General features: G+C 37.7%; 1 protein-coding gene across 1 annotated transcript in view; it reads right to left on the bottom strand.

The window, feature by feature from the left end:
• Positions 1-21,292, bottom strand: part of NBAS (NBAS subunit of NRZ tethering complex) — a 336,306-nt gene that overhangs the window by 171,072 nt on the left and 143,942 nt on the right. Inside the window, exons 26-29 of the mRNA XM_052647567.1 lie at positions 16,183-16,316; positions 8,162-8,224; positions 6,029-6,151; positions 1,278-1,380 (exon numbers count right to left, since the gene is read on the bottom strand). Coding sequence (XP_052503527.1) covers positions 1,278-1,380; positions 6,029-6,151; positions 8,162-8,224; positions 16,183-16,316 — 423 coding nt within the window. The remainder of the gene's footprint in view (positions 1-1,277; positions 1,381-6,028; positions 6,152-8,161; positions 8,225-16,182; positions 16,317-21,292) is intronic.

Below are 21,292 nucleotides of genomic sequence, written 5' to 3'. Positions count from 1 at the left end.
CTAATGACAGTTAAGATTTGGGGCCCCATATGCATATAGATTATTTTCTCCTGAAACTGAATTTCCAGTTTTGCTTTAGATACAAGGGGGAAGTTACTGGCAGTTGTGCATGGTCAGAGACTGTAATCATCAATATAAACTTTACACCCACCAAGCAGATAAAAATCTGAAGTTCAAATACAAAAAACTATTCATTTCTCAACAGCCTATGTTCATTTCTCAACAGTGCTCTTTTGTTAAAACCACCCTGAATTAAAATACAGCCAATTTCATAAAACACAGACCTATTTTATAACTCTCATTTTATCAACAGGTTATGCTTCGTGATTGTCAGAGCAGAGCAACAGGAGAAATATCCTACACAATTTGGATCTGGCTTATTTTATGGGAAAATTCAAATGGGAACTGTATCTCATTAAAAATGGGTTAGCTGGATCATTTTTCCATGCAAAGCCTGAGGAATTTGGTGATAATACACATACCTTCCAAAATAAGGATTAAATCCTCCCAGGTTACAATCCTAGACAACTAGCCATCTTTAAGTACCCTTTGTACGCCAAATACTAGAATATGCACTAGGGGAGCTGAAGATGAACATGATCTAATAATGCCTGCCTATAGGCTAATGACCAAGAGGAAGAAACACACATAGAAACACGCAAGTCACTACATTTGAAAGCAAGGCTACAAAAGAGATGAGCTACATCAAAGGACAAAGGAAGGCATCTTAGAGGACATGATTAGTCAATGAACACCCAGGACTGATCTCCAGTCGTGCCCAACTCTTTGCAACCCCATGGACTACAGCCCACCAGGCTCCTCTGTCCATGGGATTTTCCAGACAGGGATATTGGAGTGGGTTGCCATTTCCTTCTCCAGGGGATCTTCCTGACCCAGGGATCGAACCCGGGTCTCCTGCACTGCAGGCAGATTCCTTACCATCTGAGCTACAAGGGAAGTCCGACTATGATGAAGTCATTTTTGGTGACCACCAAAACTATGGAAGAGAGGCTTGTACTTGGCGTACAACTGTACTTGATGTACAATTCGGAGTTTTCCAGATGAGAATTAACCCCCTAAACAAATGTGTGGCGATGAACTAAGAAGATATGAAAGTGCTCAAACTCTAATGCACTACTCAGTTACCAGCTATTTGTCAATAATTCAGTCCTATTACTTGGAGTGAAGCTTCTGGTCATCATCTTTGAGTTCAACCAACAAAATCTAACAACCGAAATTTAAAAATTAAAAGGAAACACTAAAATCTGTCAAGTTACCTCATAGCAAGCGTCAGAATCTAGACATGTGTAAACATTCTGCTGCACAGTTAACATGTCCTGCAGCAACACTCTCCAGTGAGACTCACTGACAGGAGGCTGCCTGGGAAGAGAGAAAGAAAAAAGAAAATTGCGGCTGTCAGTTGACCAAAAGTAAAAAAATTGGTACCACCATTCTCTATGCCACACAGCTCTTGGATGATCAACAGAAGTATATTTCATTTGAATTTCCAGGGAAAAAAGCTTGGATTAAAGACAGATGGAAAAGGTGGGCAGTGACACAACATCAGAGATGCTGGCAGAGCGACCTCGGCCACAGGCGGCCTAGACACAACACTGGAATAGCATTCTCTGACTACGGCAAAGGTATACAAGCTGTGAGTTTCTATGGTGAAATAAAACACATGGCCTAAGATAAAGCAGCTGCAATACAGCAGAAAAAGCACTTGGAGACAGGAGAATGCATTTCAAAATTCCACCCTCATCACTTTGCAATTGCCAGCAGGGGATGTCCTTAACTTCAACCACACGTACAGATGGAGAAGGCTACGGAGGCCACACGTGGCTTGAGTCTTAAGGAGGGAAGCACTGCTGGTCAGCAGGGCAGCCTCAGGGTTTCCTCTCAGTGGGAATCTTGGCAGAGTCCAGGGAGTCTGGGACAGTGTTGCAGGGGTTCCTTCCACCCAGGTGCCAGCCCAGGTGGGACAAGACAGAGCCCTGTAAGGCAGCTGCAGTTCCTATCTGGCTTACGAAGATGCTTCATTCCCCACACAAGTTGGTATCTATTTCAACAATTCCATTGCCACAGTGTTCAGGGTCCCCTCAAATATAAGCCAGTGACCACACATGGGAAAATTCAAAATAGCAAGTCCCTATCAGATTCCCCAGTTTATCGACAGTTTCCTCTGCTCAGAAGCAATTTCCCAATCGGGGCTCGGGCAGTGAGGCCTACACAATGTAGTTGTTCAAATACCATGTCATCTTAGCTTCCAGAGTCACAGAGTTAGATATTTGATGGCTCAGATTCTTCTACAGTAGCAGAAAAGGTTTTGTTAACAATGCCCCAGGGACTCACATACTAGCTCTGTGACTGTGAGTATTTAATACTCCTGAATTTCAGTTTTCTAACTTAAAGTCCATCTCAGACAATGATAAGTAATGGAAGAGATTAATGTGGATAAAACAGACAACTGAAGCAAGGTTTTTCCTAACTGTAAAAACAGGCTCAACTGCCTGTATGGAATTGAAAAAACTTACTAATTTCTTTGAACTTCAGATCCTTTTTTGAATATTATGAGGATTAACTTAAAGTAGAATGTATGAAAAGACACGCCTCACATTTTTCTGGTACAACAGAGCATTCAACAAATGTGAATGAATGAATGAATGGGAAAGTTACAAATACACTGTTCATTTTTCTGTCGTCACTTATACCATCATGAATATTGCCTGGTAGGAGGGCGGATGTGCTGTAATTCTCTCCACCTCTCTTCAAAGTTCATCTCTGTTGAATATCTATGAGTTTGTAATCACCATTTATGTTTATTTTCTAGTGCTGAAGTTCAATATACTCATGAATCTCATTGCTTGAAAGGGTAGGTTTTGTTTTGTGTTTGTCAACCCAACTGAATGTTTCTTTTCCATGCATTGTTTTCTCTCTTATGGATTAAAAACAAAATATTAAAAAAAAAATTTATATTTGCTGCACAAAATGAACAATTATTTCTATCCCATATGCAATAAAGCTTAAGAGAACACATTCTTTTTCAGCGTACAAATACATAAAACAAGCTGACATAGTCGCAAGTCTTAAAGGATAATCCCTGAAGTGCTTCCTTTAGCTAGACATTGGTATGTGAACTCTTTGGGTGGACTTCAAAAAATAAGGGCTCTTTCACATTTGGCTTGCAGGCAAAAAAAGTAGCAAAATGTTTGAAAAATTGAGTGTCCATCTTGCACAAGCTTCGTAAAACCAGACCTGGGCACTGTCTAGTAGAATTCAAATTCTCACGCCCAGCTGTTCTTCTGGAAACCAGCAACACAGGACAGATGGTATTGATGCTTGCTCACACATGGCTAGTTGTAAGTACAGGTTCTAATTAAAACAAATTATAAGACATTATTTCCCATGGTCTTTTCAGAATGCACGCAGTAAATAAGAACCAAGAGTAGAACTTGGAGGCACTATAACAAGAGGTTTGAAAATTGACAGAGATGCCTGAATACAAACATGACGTATGAGTTACCACTTTGGAATGAAGGCATGTGTTATTTTCCAGAGAGAAAATACTACAGCATTCAAGATGGTAAAACCTCATTGGTGACACAGTCAGTGAAAACTGCCACCATTTAGAATATGCGTAAGAAAATTCTATAGTTGTTAAACGTCAAGCCGTGGTAGCATACGTGACATAATTAAGACTCATTTCAAGTTGACTACCTTGAAGAAAGAGGCCCTGCTCTCTTACACATTCTCAGTAAGTAGAATGCCATAAGTAGAAACTAACTTCAAAGATTTCAAAAGCACTTGAGAGATGCAATGGACAGACAGCAGGTAATCCAGCAGCAGCACCGATGCTTTCTTATTGAAGAGTGGGTTCCAGAGTAGAGCCAACATGGTGGGAAATCCTGACCAACTGTTTACAGCTGTGAAGAAATCTTAAGACTTAAATTATCAGAATCTTCTAAACTACTCATTTAAAAACTGAGAGATGGCCAGTGATACATAAGATTCCAAATTACATGTACAGTGACTGTAACACTCCCCCAGGATAAGCTGATGATTTCAAGGGAAATATAAGGCACATGAATCAATAACTATAATAAACTGTCCAAAAAGAGATGAGGAGAAAGTTTTAAGCCTTCCTATAAATTTACAATAATTTTCAGACTTACTACAGATCTATAACAATTAACATAGTATGGTTATTATTATTAGAAGATAGACAAATAAATAGATTAATGGATCAAAATAAAGAATTCCAAAATAGGCCCCCATTACATGGATGACTGATAGTCAACAAAGATGCAAAAGCAATTCAGTACAGAAAGGATAGTCTTTTCAACAAATGATGCTGGAATATTTAGGTATTAAAAAAAATTTTATATCGTGAATGATAAACAAAAATGAACTCTCAAAATGGGCCATGAATCTGACTGCAAAAGGAAAAACTAAAAATTTTACTACAAATGGCAGGAGGAAATCTTTGTGGCAAACGTTTCATAACATGATATCAAAACCACAATCAACAAAGAACAAGCTGATAAACAGGATGTTATCAAAATGTATAAAATCTGCACTTCAAAAGACAGGTATGAAAATGAAAAGATAAGACAGATAGGAGAAAATCTCTGCAAAAGCATATATATAAAAAAGAACTCGTATCCCGAGTATATAAGAAAACTCAAAATCAGTAAAGAAACAAAAGCTCAGTTTTAAAATGATCTAAGAAGATACAATGATGGCAAATAATCACATAAATAGATGCTCAATGTTATTACTCTTTGGATAAAGCAATTTAAACAAAAATTAGATACCACAACATATTAATACCTATTAAAATAAACTTAAAAAGACTGACCATACCAATATTGACAAGGATGGACTTCTCCTAAAAGGCTGATTAAAAAAAAAAAAAAAAAATTACAAATGCTTTGGAAGACGGTTTTTCCAAAAGTTAATCATCCATCTATTGATATGATCCTGCCATTCAACTCTCATGGATTTATCCAAAGGAAATTAAAGCACATGTCCATACATAGACTTGTGCACGAGTATTCATAGCAGCTATATTTGTACAAGCTAAAACTCAAAATAAACCAAATGTCCATCAACAAGTAGAAAACATCCACAACGTGCAGTAAATTCACCAGTGGAATAGTAGTCAGCCAATAAAATGGAATAAACTATGGATCCATAATACAACATGGATGAATCACAAAATAATTATGCTGACTGAAAGAAGCCAGACAAAAAGCATACTGCTCTGACTCCATTTACATCAAATTCTAGGAAATGCAAAATAAGATACAGAGACAGAAAATAGATCAGCGATAGCCTGGGCAAGGAATGGGGGTGTGATGGGGAGAAGCAGGAGAAGGAATGGGATTATAAATGAGCAAAAGAAAGCCTTCAGGGGTGATGGTTAGGTACATTATTTTGATGAGGTGAAGGTTTCACAGGTACATCAGCTAAGTTCAGTTCAGTTGCTCAGTTGTGTCCAACTCTTTGTGACCCCATCAATCGCAGCACGCCAGGCCTCCCTGTCCATCACCAACTCCCGGAGTCCAACCAAACTCATGTGCATCGAGTCGGTGATGCCATCCAGCCATCTGATCCTCTGTCGTCCCCTTCTCCTCTTGCCCCCAATCCCTCCCAGCATCAGGGTCTTTTCCAGTGAGTCAACTCTTCGCATGACGTGGCCAAAGTATTGGAGTTTCAGCCTCAGCATCAGTCCTTCCAATGAATATTCAGGACTGATCTCCTATAGGATTGACTGGTTGGATCTCCTTGCAGTCCAAGGGACTCTCAAGAGTCTACTCCAACACCACAGTTCAAAGGCATCAATTCTTTGGCGCTCAGCTTTCTTCACACGTGGATCAAAACTTATCAGTTTCTATACTTTATATGTGCAATTTATTATTGGTCAATTATAACCCAATGAAGTCAGAAAAAGAAAAAAACAAAAACAAAAACGCAGTACTTGTTTCTAATCATGCACAATTATCAATTAATTGTGTTTATTACTCACTTTCGACCGGTGTGCCTAGTCAGCCTAACCATCAGCTTGCGTGCCTCTTCTGAGCTAGACTGAGTATTTTTAACATAGGAAATTGGCTTCTCAAGTCCATGTTTCTCCAAAATCTCTGACACACTGTAAGTTAAAAAGAACTTTTAAATATGCTTTGCTACCAAACAAAACAGCTCTAAGAACGTTGAACATACAAGTAGCACTTAGGTTTAAGTACTTAAAAAAAAATAAAAAAGTAGCACAGGGAATGACCCAATTTTACACATTACATTAATTCTTAGCCAAAGAAAACCTAATAACTATATACCAAATTTTATTTCCCCTACTGACTTTTATTACAATATTCTTGGGATAAGTTAACATTTTTTTAAAACCCTGGCATATCCTTATCTCAAAATCTTTTTCACAATTTTGCTGTACTCTAAAAGCATTAAGTCAGCAAAATAAGCCAAATCTATCATTGCAATACCCAGCTTTAACTCTTAACAACCCTAGTATTTTGTTATAGGCAAGGCTGCTAGAAAAGCAATAAGCAAAGGATTTTAGAGTTGGAAAACCACAGAAACACCACAAGGCTCAATCTTCCTCAGGAATCCATTCTATAAACAAATAAATAAGATTCCTGTTCTTATATGGATCTTCTTAGGATATCTTATTCCATAATCATCAGCACTGTATACACACCTTGTTCTCACCAAATCTCACATTATGAATTAAAGGTCAGATAACATTCAGTAACTCTGCATAAAGGTAAGTTTAATGGGTCATGTCACCTGACATTATACACACTAAACATTTATCAGCTATTAATGGCTATGAGGCAAAACCAGAACAAGAATGAAAAGCTTTCCTTTTAAGAGGTTAGTAAATTAAGGTGAACAGTGAAAGACTTCTGAATCATCCAGAAGCCTACAGGGTGCTACTGTTTGCCTGAGGTACTGAGAGCATAATTTGACTATGAACACAATTCATGGTTACATCCAGGAACATGTGGTGAAATAAATAATGTTTATCATGCAGTAATAACTTTTTATGAAGTACATTGTTTATTATACTGTATCTCTTTGGGAAAGCTCCTTCCCACTTCATTAGGGAAATAAAGGAAACCATGTAGATTTGTAAGGAATGAATCTATATTGACTTAACAAATTAAGTTTTGTTCAAACTATGCTCAATTTTTCAGAGAGGCTGTGGGGAGGAGAGAGACATCAAATTAGTAGATTCCAAATACTTACACTTACATTATCAAGTGATGTTATTATTTATAATTTCCACAATTGTATATTGGAAGAGCAAAGTTTATTACTCCTAAAGTTTAATTTTATGTAAATATTTAAAACTTACATACAAGCACATTATATATAAACATAAAAATGAACACTAGTAAACAATATTACACTTTCTGAATAGCAACTTGGAGATTTTCAGTCTCCAAAAGAGCTTAATATTTCATTTTCACAGTAAAGAATATTGCTAGTTACTAGTATAATCCAAATATTCAATCAAATGTAGTATACCCCAAAAAAAGGAAACTAAGGGGCAAAATAAACACTGTTTGCTGGTACAAGTAGCAACTGCTGAAGGAACTAATATTTCTTATTTACCCACTAAGTGTGAGGTACTTTAAAAGCTTAAAGTGAAAGTGAAAGTCACTAAGTCATGTCCCACTCTCTGCAACCCCAGGGACTGGAACTCTCCAGGCCAGAATACTGGAGTGGGTAGCCTTTCTCTTCTCCAGGAGATCTTCCCAACCCAGGGATCGAACCCAGGTCTCCCGCATTGCAGGTGGGGTCTTTACCGCCCTAGCCACAAGGGGAGCCCTTAATATAATATTAATTTCATATCTCATTAGTTAGATATTATAGGTATTATAGCTAAGAAAACCATAGGCTCAAAGGTCACACAGCTGCTAAGTGACAACACCTAGATGTGAACACACTTCTACTAGTCTTCAAAGTTCAGGTTTCCACTACTGTAGCATTCTGCTGAGATAAGCTAGTATGAGATTCATTCACTCCTAGGAGAATCAAACAAATATGAGACCAAAGTAGAAATGACCACTGGGCATATTTAATGTAACATTTCTTGGACAGATGTCTTTAATCAGCATAGAACCAGACTCAGTTTTCTCACCTGAGAATGTGCTCCAGTTGGTCCACCATGTCATGAAGCGCTGTGGTAACCTCTGTTTTTTGACTGAAGGATAAAGAAAAAAGAATTTAAATTAGGTTTTAGGAGTAGCTTTTTACCTAAAATACCAAACTCAAGTTTAAAAACAAACAAACAAAAAACTGATGTTTCCCTTGGACATTAATACATAAAAGTGTGTCATACTGTCCAAGTAAAAATGTCAGTCTCATCTCCTACACTCATTCAGCATCTTTCATAACTCAAAAGAGATTAAGATAAAAAATACTAGAACAGAACGTATTTTCTATTAAAGATTAGTGAGACATGGGTAACTATTTTCCTAAAGATTTTTAGTTCAGTTCTGATGAAAAGCAAAAAAGAATTATAAATCAACTGTAGCCTTTCTTTAAAGAAGCGATACAGAATAAAGCTATCATTTATTTATTTATGGGTTTTTTTTAACAATAAAATAGATTGGGAGCCAAGGCCCTGCACAGTGGCTTTGTCCTGGTCCTGTCTACACCACCTGTGACTCACAGGACATGCCCATTAGGATTCTATATACTCAAGGGTCTATTACATCTCATCATTCACACTGACTCCACCATAATATTTTAAAGTGAAGGAGAAGTACATAGTCATCATATAGATAACTCCTACCAGGGAGTTGAGATAACAAGCAAACTCTCTCTCAGGAAAAAATCAGATGGCAGACTAGGAGCAACATCACCATGAAAGCAGACTAGGAGCAACATCACCATGAAAAAGATCATAAATTAATAAAAACACGGCTGGCAGGATGGACTTCCTTCAGTACAACACACATGCAAGTGAAAGGAATACGGCAGAAAACTTAAGCAACCACTATAAAGCCCCCAGCCACCCGCTGCAACTCTGTGTCCCAACCTTGTAGGGACAGCTCTCAACTGAGAACAACTGTACCCGGTACACTCTGATGCCTTCCAACCAATGATCTGGCTGAATTCCAGCAAGATCTTATGATCTGATAAGAAAACCAAATAAAAATCTCATCTGGCCTTGGAAAATTAAAAGTGACCTACCTTGAACACCAAAGCCTCACTATTTTTAAATCTGTCAATTTGTCCTGGTCTAAATCTATGCGGCAATTATTTCATGCAATTTACAAAGATTATACTATCTTTTTAAACTGAGTTTTCAGCCTTGGACTGGAGTGATAAATTAGGGTATATTCCACTTAAAGTCCTTCAAAAACAAAAGATCATTTGTCTTCAATTAACACTCATTCAGAAACAATATTCTTAAATTATCATTTTGTAGCTCTACAATAAATGTTTGTCATTGATTTTCAGAATTCAATGTTCTTCCTTTGTGAATGACATTCAAGAACATAATGACTAAAGAATTTTTTCAGTCAGGTGGAATGTGCAGTCTAGGTAAGACACACAAGAATCTAATATCCTAAATAGTGAATAAATATATGGTTAACCATTTGGTAAACAAAACCATTTAATCACTGAAAATAAACAACTAATCACTAAGAGAATGTAAACTAACAAACTTGGAACTAGGAGCAAGAAGAACCAGAGTAAATATTCTGAAGGCCTATACTTTAATGCTAGACTAATTTATAATTGAAATTATTTAGAAAATTACAATAATGAAACACAATCATTAAGAAATAAATGGAACAACAGAAGAGTATCATGCTTTTTGTGCCTGTTTACCAAAAAAACTTTTTAAAGTCTGTTAGATCAGAAACCATTAATCTGAAGTTGGAAAAAAGCTTCTGGACACACACACACACACACACACACACACACACACACACACACACACACACGGCATTTCTTAGCCTACACTCTCTGAAAACAAATACACTCATCCCTTCATTATAGTGAAACTGAAAGTTGTTCAGTTGTGTTCAACTCATTGTGAACCCCTGGACTATACAGTCCATAAAATTCTCAAGGCCAGAATACTGGAGTGGGTAGCCTTTCCCTTCTCCAGGGAATCTTCACAACCCAGGGATCAAACCCAGGTCTCCCACATTGTGGGTGGATTCTTTTTTTTTTTAATTGAAGGATAATTACTTTACAGAACTTTGTTGTAGTCTGTCAAACCTCAACATGAATCAGCCATAGGTATACATCAATCCCCTCCCTTTGGAACCTCCCTCCCATCTCCCTCCCCATCCCACCCATCTAGGTTGATACACAGCCCCTGAGCTTCTGCTTGAGTTTCCTGAGCCATACAGCAAATTCCCCTTGGCTATCTATTTTACATATGGCAATGTAAGTTTCCATATTACTCTTTCCATACATTTCACCCTCTCCTCCCCTCTCCCCATGTCCATAAGTCTATTCTCCATGTTTCTCCACTGCTGCCCTGTAAATAAATTCTTCAGAACCATTTTTCTAGATTCCAAATATGTGTTAGAATACGATATTTATCTTTCTCTTTTTGACTCACTCCATTCTGTATAATAGGTTCTAGGTTCATCCACCTCATCAGAACTGACTCAAGTGTGTTCCTTTTTATGTCTGAGTAATATGATGGTGACTGCAGCCATGAAATTAAAAGACGCTTACTCCCTGGAAGGAAAATGACCAACCTAGATAGTATATTCAAAAGCAGAGATATTACTTTGCCAACAAAGGTCCATCTAGTCAAGGCTATGGCTTTTCCAGTAGTCATGTACGGATGTGAGAGTTGGACAGTGAAGAAGGCTGAGCGCCGAAGAATTGATGCTTTTGAACTGTGGTGTTGGAGAAGACTCTTGAGAGTCCCTTGGACTGCAAGGAGATCCAACCAGTCCATTCTGAAGGAGATCAGCCCTGGGATTTCTTTGGAAGGAATGATGCTAAAGCTGAAACTCCAATACTTTGGCCACCTCATGCGAAGAGTTGACTCATTGGAAAAAACTCTGATGCTGGGAGGGATTGGGAGCAGGAGGAGAAGGGGATGACAGAGGATGAGATGGCTGGATGACATCACTGACTCGATGGACCTAAGTCTGAGTGAACTCCAGGAGCTGGTGATGGACAGGGAGGCCTGGCATGCTGCAATTCATGGGGTCGCAAAGAGTTGGACATGACTGAGCAACTGAACTTAACTGAATAATATTTTGCTAAAAAATTGTTAAGACAATCCACATTACCAGCCCTGTGCTGCCTACTAAACCCCCATGGTCCCCAGAGGTAGACCTGCTCTCTTCACCAAAGATGTGAAGGAGCCTGTGGTCCCATCAGTACAGTTTTCAGTAATAAACAGATGCTGAGTCCTCCCAGTGATTACACCTTTTCTTTCTATATGCTGCTGCTGCTGCTAAGTCGTTTCAGTCATGTCTGACTCTGTGCAACCCCACAGACAGAAGCCCACCAGACTCCCCCGTCCCTGGGATTCTCCAGGCAAGAACACTGGAGTGGATTGTCATTTTCTTCTCCAGTTCTTTCTATATGAAGATTCCCTAAACCTGGACTGAGGAAGGGAAGTATTAACCACTAGTACAGTCTCCATTTAGCTTTATTAGGAACAAGGCTATTTGCCTTGATTCCTTCTTGGGGTCAGTACTTCAACTCTTAATGAAAAGAGATCAACAATCAGGATCTACGAACCACCCAACATTTCTGTAACACAATAGATAGAATGTAAGATTACCCTACCCTCCAGAAATCAAAACTAAAACAAGACTGACAATCTAGCTGCTCACAAAATAAGGCAATTTCCTAAGGACCCCTAGAATGAAAAGCCTTCAGCTTGTCACAAGGCATGCAATCAGATATTATCCAATAAGATAGCAATTATTACTTATTAAATATCAATTAATGGTCAAGAATCATTAGACATGGAAGAAAGGATCTCACAGTAAAAGCAGAGATGCAAACAAACAAAATATGAAAAAGCAAAGATCATGGTGGGATAAGGGTAAGCCAGGGCGTACAGAAGGGGGTTTATGCATCTGTTGAAAAAAAGAGTAGGATATTATTTTGTTTTAAAGTGAATAAGGAAAAATTCTTGGAATTTAAGAAAGCCAAAACAAAATTTAAAATTCAAAGCAAGGATTAGAAGATAAAATTGCAGAAATTTCCCAGACCATATAATGAAAGATCAAAATGTAGGGAAAAAATAACAAAAAAGGCAGTAAATTTAAAATGTGCAAAAAAGAAAAAGAGAAGGGCATGCAAATAAACTAATCAAAGAAACATAACAGGAAAAAAATATAAGAAAGAATAGGCTGAAGGACATGAGTCTCCAGGTTGGAACACACTATAATGATAAACCTAGATTCACGATAAAATACATCCTTATGATATTTCAGAACATTAGAGATGAAGGGTAGGTACTGAAGGATCCAAAAGAGGAGAAAAAAAGCCATACAATGGCCCTGGACTTCTCCCCAACATTGATGCCTCCAAAACTCATAAGCAAAAGGATCATTAACCCAGATTTCCATGCAAGCCAAGCCTTCCAAGTGTAAGGATGCAACTATGATATTTTTCTGACAAGGAACAGTCTTAAAATAAGAATGCCTCTATGTGATATTTGACAAGAAGCTATTCAAGACTGTGTTCTATCAAAGTGAGGGAATAAGTAAAGAAAGGAGAAGATAACAACCCCAGAAATGCAACATAACAACAGAGGAGAGATGACCAATGTACAGCAGAGTAAAGAATTAAGCCATATCAGAGGAAAAGAAAAGACAATTCTAAGACGTTTCTCTGAAGTAAGAGAGAGTGTGAAAAGAGACAGGAAAGATTACTAGGTATTTTTGACCTTGAAAAGGAGTTTTACACTTCTGTCAGAAGAGTGAGGGAAATAAATGGAAACAATGACAAGGAAATTATTCAATCCAAGAAAAAAAATGCATAAAAAGGAAATGCAATCATAACTAGCTCTGTGTAAACAGTATATACATAATCACAATGATAAAAATACCTCTTCAACTACACTGAGAAAATGGTTAGGAGAAGTAGGTACGGGGGCAGGGTAAGCTTCCATAAAACAAAGTCAATAATCATCTGAAGTTGGAAAATCAGTAAACAATATGAGTATTATATTTTAAAGGACACAGACAAAGTTGAGAAAAAAAAAAAAAACATGATCTATGAAGACAGGTATCCAAGAATGGGGAAGGAGAGAAGCCCACACTTGCTTGTCTATTACAAGTCGCCCAGTACCCTCATTTTAATTAGTACATAACATTATTTTATGGTTAAAGATTAGAAGGGGATTATGTTCCCTTGGACACCTTAATTTCAGAATAGCTCCCCCTCACCCCCACCAATCTGTTTTTATTCATGAAACAGACTTTTCAAACTGAAGACAACCTGACTTCTAGAACATCTCAGTCTATATTTATCTGGTTTTTTCATCAAGGTGTTAACTTTTTCTCCTATTCCCTACATTTACTGTAAACTAGAAGTCCAGCTTAAAGTACTGATTAGATTCAGGGTAAATAATTTTACTTCATACTGCTTCTCACGAGGAGGCACATACCGCCAGGCTATCTGACTCTAAGTGATGCCATTTCTGATAACTTGATCAAACGTGACAATAGTCAGACTTGAACTCTATAAATTTCCCTTATGAAATTACAAAATAAAGTATAAAATATTTGCTAAAGGTAATACTTTGTTACTACATGAGTATTCCTTCCCCATCAATTTTTCATGTGATTTCAGTACTATTAAAGATGACACCAGACTTTCTGCTTTATGGCAGAAAGTGAAGAAGAACTAAAGAGCCTCTTGATGAAAGCGAAAGAGGAGAGTGAAAAAGTTGGCTTAAAACTCAACATTCAGAAAACAAAGATCATGGCATCAGATCCCATCACTTCATGGCAAATAGATGGGGAAACAATGGCAACAGTGAGAAACTTATTTTGGGCTCCAAAATCACTGCAGATGGTGATTGCAGCCATGAAATTAAAAGACTCTTACTCCTTGGAAGAAAAGCTATGATCAACCTAGACAGCGTATTAAAAAGCAGAGACATTACTTTCCCAACAAAGGTCCATTTAGTCAAGGCTATGGTTTTTCCAGCAGTAGTCATGTATGGATGTGACAGTTGGACCAAAAAGAAAGCTGAGCACCAAAGAATTGATGCTTTTGAACCGTGGTGTTGGAGAAGACTCTTGAGAGTCCCTTGGACTGCAAGGAGATCCAACCAGTCAATCCTATAGGAAATAAGTTCTGAATATTCACTGGAAGGACTGATGCTGATGCTGAAACTCCAATACTCTGGCCACCTGACGCAAAGAACTGACTCATTGGAAAAGACCCTGATGCTGGTAAAGATTGAAGGTGGGAGGAGAAGGGGACAACGGAGGATGAGATGGTTGGATGACATCACCGACACAATGAACATGAGTTTGAGCAGGCTCCAGGAGTTGGTGATGGACAGGGAAGCCTGACACCTGGCAGTCCATGCAGTCGCAAAAAGTCAGATATGACTGAGTGACTGAACTGAACTGAAAGATTACATGAAACAATTATTTCACAATGGGTTGCAAAATCAGTGACTTTCATTGTTCATTACACACACACACACAAACAAATATTTCCTTGGAAAGAAAAGACAGCAAAGAAGAAAGAGGTGGGAGAAAAAGAAATAGAGCATGAGGAGGACTTCTTGTCTAAATAGCTGATTCTGCAAGTGAGGAAACTGATGTCCACAGAAGTGATTCAGCTGTCATCACATAGGCATAGAGACAGGCCCACTAATTTTCCATTCAGTGCTTTTCCATGGGCTTTTCTTAACTTCTCCAGATATGAAATTTATAATATATACTATATTTTAAAAGTATAATTAAAGGAATGATTGTTGTGTGACTTTCAAAGAGAAAATAAAAATCTGATTTGCATACACTAAAATGATCCAAAAGAATGTTATGTCAATTTCTACTTAAACATAAGCCCAGTTTAAAAGTTATGTATATTCATTCCTCAAAAAATTAAAAATAGCACTACCATATGATCTAGCAATTTCACTTCTGGTTATATATCTGAATAAAACCAAATCACTATATCAAAGAGATATTTGTACCCCATGTTCATTGCGGCATGTTTTACAATTCCCAAGACAGAGAAACAATCTAAGTACCCATCAAAGGATAAAGGGAAAGAATAAAGAAAATGTGATATACACACACATGACAGAATACTATTCAGCCATAAAAAAGAAGGAAGTTACCCATTTATGGAAGGACCTTGAGGGCTTTATGCAAAGTGAAATATGTTGGACAGAGAAAAACAAATACTGTATGATCCCACTTATAGGAGGTATCATACAAAAAAACATAACCAAAAAAGAGGTCAGATTTGTGGTTACCAGAAGGGAAACTGAATAAAGGTGGTCAAAAGGTACAAACTCTCAGTTATAAGATAAATACGTACTAGGGATGTAACATATAACATGATGACTATAGTTAACACTAAGGTATGTTGTATTGGAAAGTTACTAACAGAGTAAATCCTAAAAGTTCTCATCATAAGGAAAAAAAGTTTTTATTTTAAATGTGTAATCATTTCACAACATATGTAACTACGCTTAAACCTTAAACTTACATGGTGATGAATGCTAATTATATCTCAATAAAATATAAAATGTAAAGAAAATGAGGTATGTATATTCACACATTATTACTTATAAGTTTTATTCAGGGCAAGGGCCAAGAACAAACAATTCACAGAAGAAATACAGCTAGCACAAAAACATGGGAAAAGATTAATTAGAAATACATTTTAAAACAAAGACACATTATTGTCTATCCACTTTAAAGTGCTTCTTGTTGTGGTGATAGTGATACTGTTTATTTTTTAAAGGATAATTATCAAGGTTGACAAAATTATAGTGACTTCTCATACACTATTAGAAAAGTGTTTATCTTGAAGCAACAGGTTTGCATGTGATTTCATTTTCTTCTTTATTTATGTTATATTCCCCAAATTCTCTGTAATGAACATTCAGAGAAGAAACATTTTCATTTTAACTGTTAGAGTAAAAAGACACAACCACAAAAATGGGACACTGTGGATTCTTACCCATATCCTCTTTGTGGCAGACATTCTAATATGTCATAGCAAAGAGCAAGCTGGTCATTTCGTTCACAGCTATAGATGCATTCTAGTGCTATTGCCATTAGTTGGTCCTGATCAGGAATGATTTTTTGCTGCAACTAGAGAAATAAAGCATGTTGTGTGAAATGTCAATAGATTTACATTCAGTTTTGCCATATACCAGTACCACTGTCAAGAGAATATTAAATAGTGCAATTAATCAGCTGCAGAAACAAATTGTGGCTTTTTTTAGCTTACAGACTTTTGGGGTCTTTAATAACTCCAAATGAAATTGCATTTTAATTACAGAATCAGCGAGAAAAGACAATTTGTACCCATAAGCCTTGCATCTGCTGAAAACAGATTCTTTAATTTATGACCCATTTAAGATAAAGTAGACAGAAGAAACATAGTGAATTAAAAAGGCAATTCATTAAAAACAACATTTCTAACCCTAAAGCCAAATTTTATGTTTCAATTTTAAAAAGTACATAAAATTCGTTAACTAATATTCAGAGATGTTCAAACTTGCTATTTTTCAGTCTGCATTAAGTATTAGTCATTTAACTCAACAGTACTGACATTTTCTTCAAAAGAAGTCACATTGTAATGTGATAATATTCATATCCCAAAACATACTCCATATTTCTGATGCAGAAAGATGGTTATTTAGGATCTCTTTCCCACTGCAAGCCACAAATGGCAAGGGCCATTCTTAGAGTGTTTTCTGGGATATATAAGTAATAGATTTGTGCCTTGTTTTGTATTGCAGGCAGATTCTTTACCATCTGAGCCACTAGGGAAGCCCTTTCTCATCTATAAAACTGGGATATTAACATTTTCCTAATAGCACTGGGAAATAGATGGGGAAACAGTGGAAACACTGTCAGACTTTATTTTGGGGGGCTCCAAAATCACTGCAGATGGTGATTGCAGCCATGAAATTAAAAGACGCTTACTCCTTGGAAGGAAAATTATGACCAACCTAGATAGCATATTCAAAAGCAAAAACATTACTTTGCCGACTAAGGTCCATCTAGTCAAGGCTATGGTTTTGCCAGTGGTCATGTATGGATGTGAGAGTTGGACTGTGAAGAAGGCTGAGCGCCGAAGAATTGATGCATTTGAACTGTGGTGCTGGAGAAGACTCTTGAGAGTCCCTTGGACTGCAAGGAGATCCAACCAATCCATTCTGAAGGAGATCAACCCTGGGATTTCTTTGGAAGGAATGATGCTGAAGCTGAAACTCCAGTACTTTGGCCATCTCATGAGAAGAGTTGACTCACTAGAAAAAACTCTGATACTGGGAGGGATTGGGGGGCAGGAGGAGAAGGGGATGACCGAGGATGAGATGGCTGGATGGCATCACGGACTCGATGGACGTGAATCTGGGTGAACTCTGGGAGATGGTGATGAACAGGGAGGCCCGGCGTGCTGCGATTCATGGGGTCCCAAAGAGTCGGACATGAGTGAGCGACTGAACTGAATTGAATAGCACTGTGTGAGAATTAAATAAATTAATCAAGTAAAATGCTTATATTATTGCCTCCAAAACAGAAGACTGCAAGTATTTTCTTAGAGCCCTTTACAACAACAAAATAAGATTAAGATGATTTCCATAATAAAGATCTACTGCTTTTCAACACTTTAGTAGAAACTCAAAAAAAAGAAACAAGAGAAGGTGCCAAAAAGGGGTATTTTCTCAGTAGAAAAATCATATCAACAGATGAATAGAAGAAAAGGATGGAAAGAAGAAACAATGAGGTTACCAGGGAAGTACAGTTTTCTAAAGTAGTTGGGCTACAGGATTTATATACATATATACTTCTTCAAGGTATTACAAAATAGATCACTAATTTGACATCATCATTTGACAAAGAGTAAGTAACCTAAGGTTTTAAAGTGACAAACTGGTGAAATAGGGGCAACATAGGGCACAATAAGAGCATCAGTAAAAACTAACGGAAGTAGCTAACTTTTCTCATTTTCTTATTGTGTGCCTGTGCTATGCTTAGTCGTTCAGTCGTGTCTGACTCTTTGCGACCCCATGGAGGTATCCCGCCAGGCTCCTCTGTCCATGGAATTCTCCAGGCCAGAATACAGGAGTGGGTTGCCATGCTCTCCTCCAGAGGATCTTCCCAACCCAGGGATTGAACAGGTCTCCTGCATTGTGGGCAGATTCTTTACCATCTGAACCACCAGGGAAGCACTATTGTGTGCCAGGTAATGTTTCTAAGTGCCTTATGTGCATTAATTCACAAATCCTCAAAACAATCCTGTAAAGTCAGTACTGGTTTTATTCTTATTTTACATAAAAGGAACTGTAAAAAATTTGCATGACATAATATACCATAAACAAAGTCAAAAGATAACCTACCAACTAGGTGAGGCGTATTTTCTCAGTAGAAGCCACAGAAAAATAACCAATTACACTAATACACATGAATTTCTAAAAGTTAAGGCACAAAGAGACAAAAATCCAAGTGAAAATTGGAAAAAAGACTGAGCAACAGAAAAAAGGTAGGAATGGACAATTCACAAAAATGACAATGCCTGTCAAGCACAAGAAAAAATGATCAAATCCACACATATTCAGAGAAGTACAAATTAAAACAACACTGAAATGCCATTTTTTACCCATCGTGGTGGCAAAAATTTTTTAAATATGACAACATATTCTGTCTGCAAAGTTGTGGAGAAAGAGCCATGCTCATACATTGCTGGTGGAAATGTAAATCGGAATAACCTATCTGAAAAGAAATGCAGTAATACCAACACAACCTAACCCTTAGAGCCCAGGATCCCCTTGTAGGAATATACCCTGAAGATATAGATACGACAACAACACAAAATAAATATGGACATTGTAGCTGGGTTTGTAATTATAAAATACTGCAAATAGCATAAAAAACTAGTGGGACTGAGTAACTGAGTTTTCCATTTTAATTTACATAACCATACATGGCTAGTGGCCACCATACTGAACAGCACAGGCCCAGAGGCACTTTTCAACTTCCTAAGGAGTGTGAGTCCAAGCCCAGCACGAAACTGCAGCTGAGAGTTTATACCGTTAAGCAGACAATCGCTGTGTCCCCACTGCTGGGATACAGTCTCGGATGTTCAAGAAGGGCCAAGAAGTATCCAGTGTTCTACTCTGGACCCCGAAGAGTCAGACCCTATGAGTACTGGAGAACTGGAAATATGCCAGTCTCTTTGAAACCTGAAATAGCTCAATCCCCATATGAGAAAGGTGGGGGCACAGCAAAACAAGAGTGGAAATTACTTGTACATAACACTGATTTTCCATCAGAATCATTGGATAAATGACAACGGGATCTTGACTGTAGTAGGGATTTATAATCAAAAGAAGCGAAAGTGTTAGTCACTTAGTTGTGCTTGACTGTTTGTGACCCCATGGACTACAGCCCGCCAGGCTCCCCTGTCCATGGGATTCTCCAGGCAAGAATACTGGAGAGGGTTGCCATGCTCTCCTCCAGGGGATCTTCCTGTCCCAGGGATTGTACCCAGGTCTCCTGCATTGCAGGCGGATTCTTTACTATCTGAGTCACTGGGGAAGCTCCAAGTGATGGAAAGGGGCTTGATTATCCCAAGCAAAGGAAACATCCTCAAAGAACATAAAAAGACATGAAAGAACCTGACAGAGTGAAAAGTGAGTAGTGTGAGTAAACGAGTGCCTTCATGGAGGGAAATGAGGCCGAAGAGGCAGACTAACAGTAGACCCCAAAGAACTTTCTACACCACTTACCACAGCCCAACATTTACCCTGTGGACAATGACAGGTCACCAGAGACTGCGCACAGATCGTGACATGAACAAATTTGCATTACAGAAAAATAACGCTGACAGAAACAGAGACAGAGCAGACCGGAAAGGAAGAGCCCAGCAAACACCACTGTTCTCTGCTTTGATGTTGACAAATTTCAACAAAAACAAATGGCTATATGTTTTATTCAAAAGGCACATGCTAAATCGCCAAGTAAAAACAACAAAAAGCTGACTATATACAAAGGATTTACAAGACTCTGTAAAGAAGAAGGATCACAAACAAGATTACTGGAAAGAATTTAAAGTCACTTCTTTCTTCCTCATAAAACATTCATATTCAATCCGTCCTGCTTCTCACATAGCATTCTGCTGTCATAAGCAACCCACCCTTGGCTCACAGTACGCCACCCCAAACTTAAAATCAGAATACTAAGTGGAAGGTGCTTATGAGAAGATGGAAAACTTTAAATAATCAATAAACAGAGACATTTCTGACAAACAAGCCTTCCAGAAACCAAAAACTGCGTGAGCTTAAGTAAGCAATGCTTTCCTTTCCGTCTTTATTACACTGGTCTATCACCATACACCTTAGAGGACTTCAGATTGCTAACAAAGGCAGTACAAGAAGAACATCCAATTAGAATTTAGGACTGGAGGAGGCCTTCAAGGGCTTCTGCTCAAACCACAACCTGAGGCTTTAACTCTCACTACAAAGTTAGTGTCTCAAAGGACTATGCTATTCTGCTTGAGTCCCTCCAATGGAAAAGGAGCCACTAATCCCTTGAAACAGCATATTTTATTCATGGCTAAATTAAGAGGTTATTTATATTACAAAAGTATGCCTCGTTTAAGAAAACAACTTACCACCAGTGAATCTGAACAAGTATGTGAGCCCTATAGAAAGACAGATACACAGCTAGACAGACAGGTAGATCAGTCTTAAGCAAATGTAGAATTATCTTAGAATAATCAAAAGATCTCCTTATGAGATCCTAAAGAACTTAATAAATATTTTGAAGGTCTTCAAGGGCAGAAATCTTTTCTTCTTCTATTGATATTACAGTAAAGCACAAGAGTTAAGAACATATCTGGGAAATTAGAAAATTTATGTTTGAACCTAAGTTCCTCTCCTTACCTTGACTTTGGGCAACTGCCTAACCACTCTATATCATAATTTTCTTTTCCTGTAATATTAATATAATAAACATATCTACTTCCTAGGATTATTACAAAGATTAAATAAGTTAATACTTGAAAAATGCCTACCTATGGTAAGAATTCATTATCTTTTAACTATTAGGACTTTTTG

This window comes from Budorcas taxicolor, chromosome 11 (assembly GCF_023091745.1).
Source record: "Budorcas taxicolor isolate Tak-1 chromosome 11, Takin1.1, whole genome shotgun sequence".
Lineage (NCBI taxonomy): Eukaryota > Metazoa > Chordata > Mammalia > Artiodactyla > Bovidae > Budorcas > Budorcas taxicolor.
The sequence above is the reverse complement of the archived record's forward strand: the minus strand, read 5'-3'. Positions and strand labels throughout refer to the sequence as shown.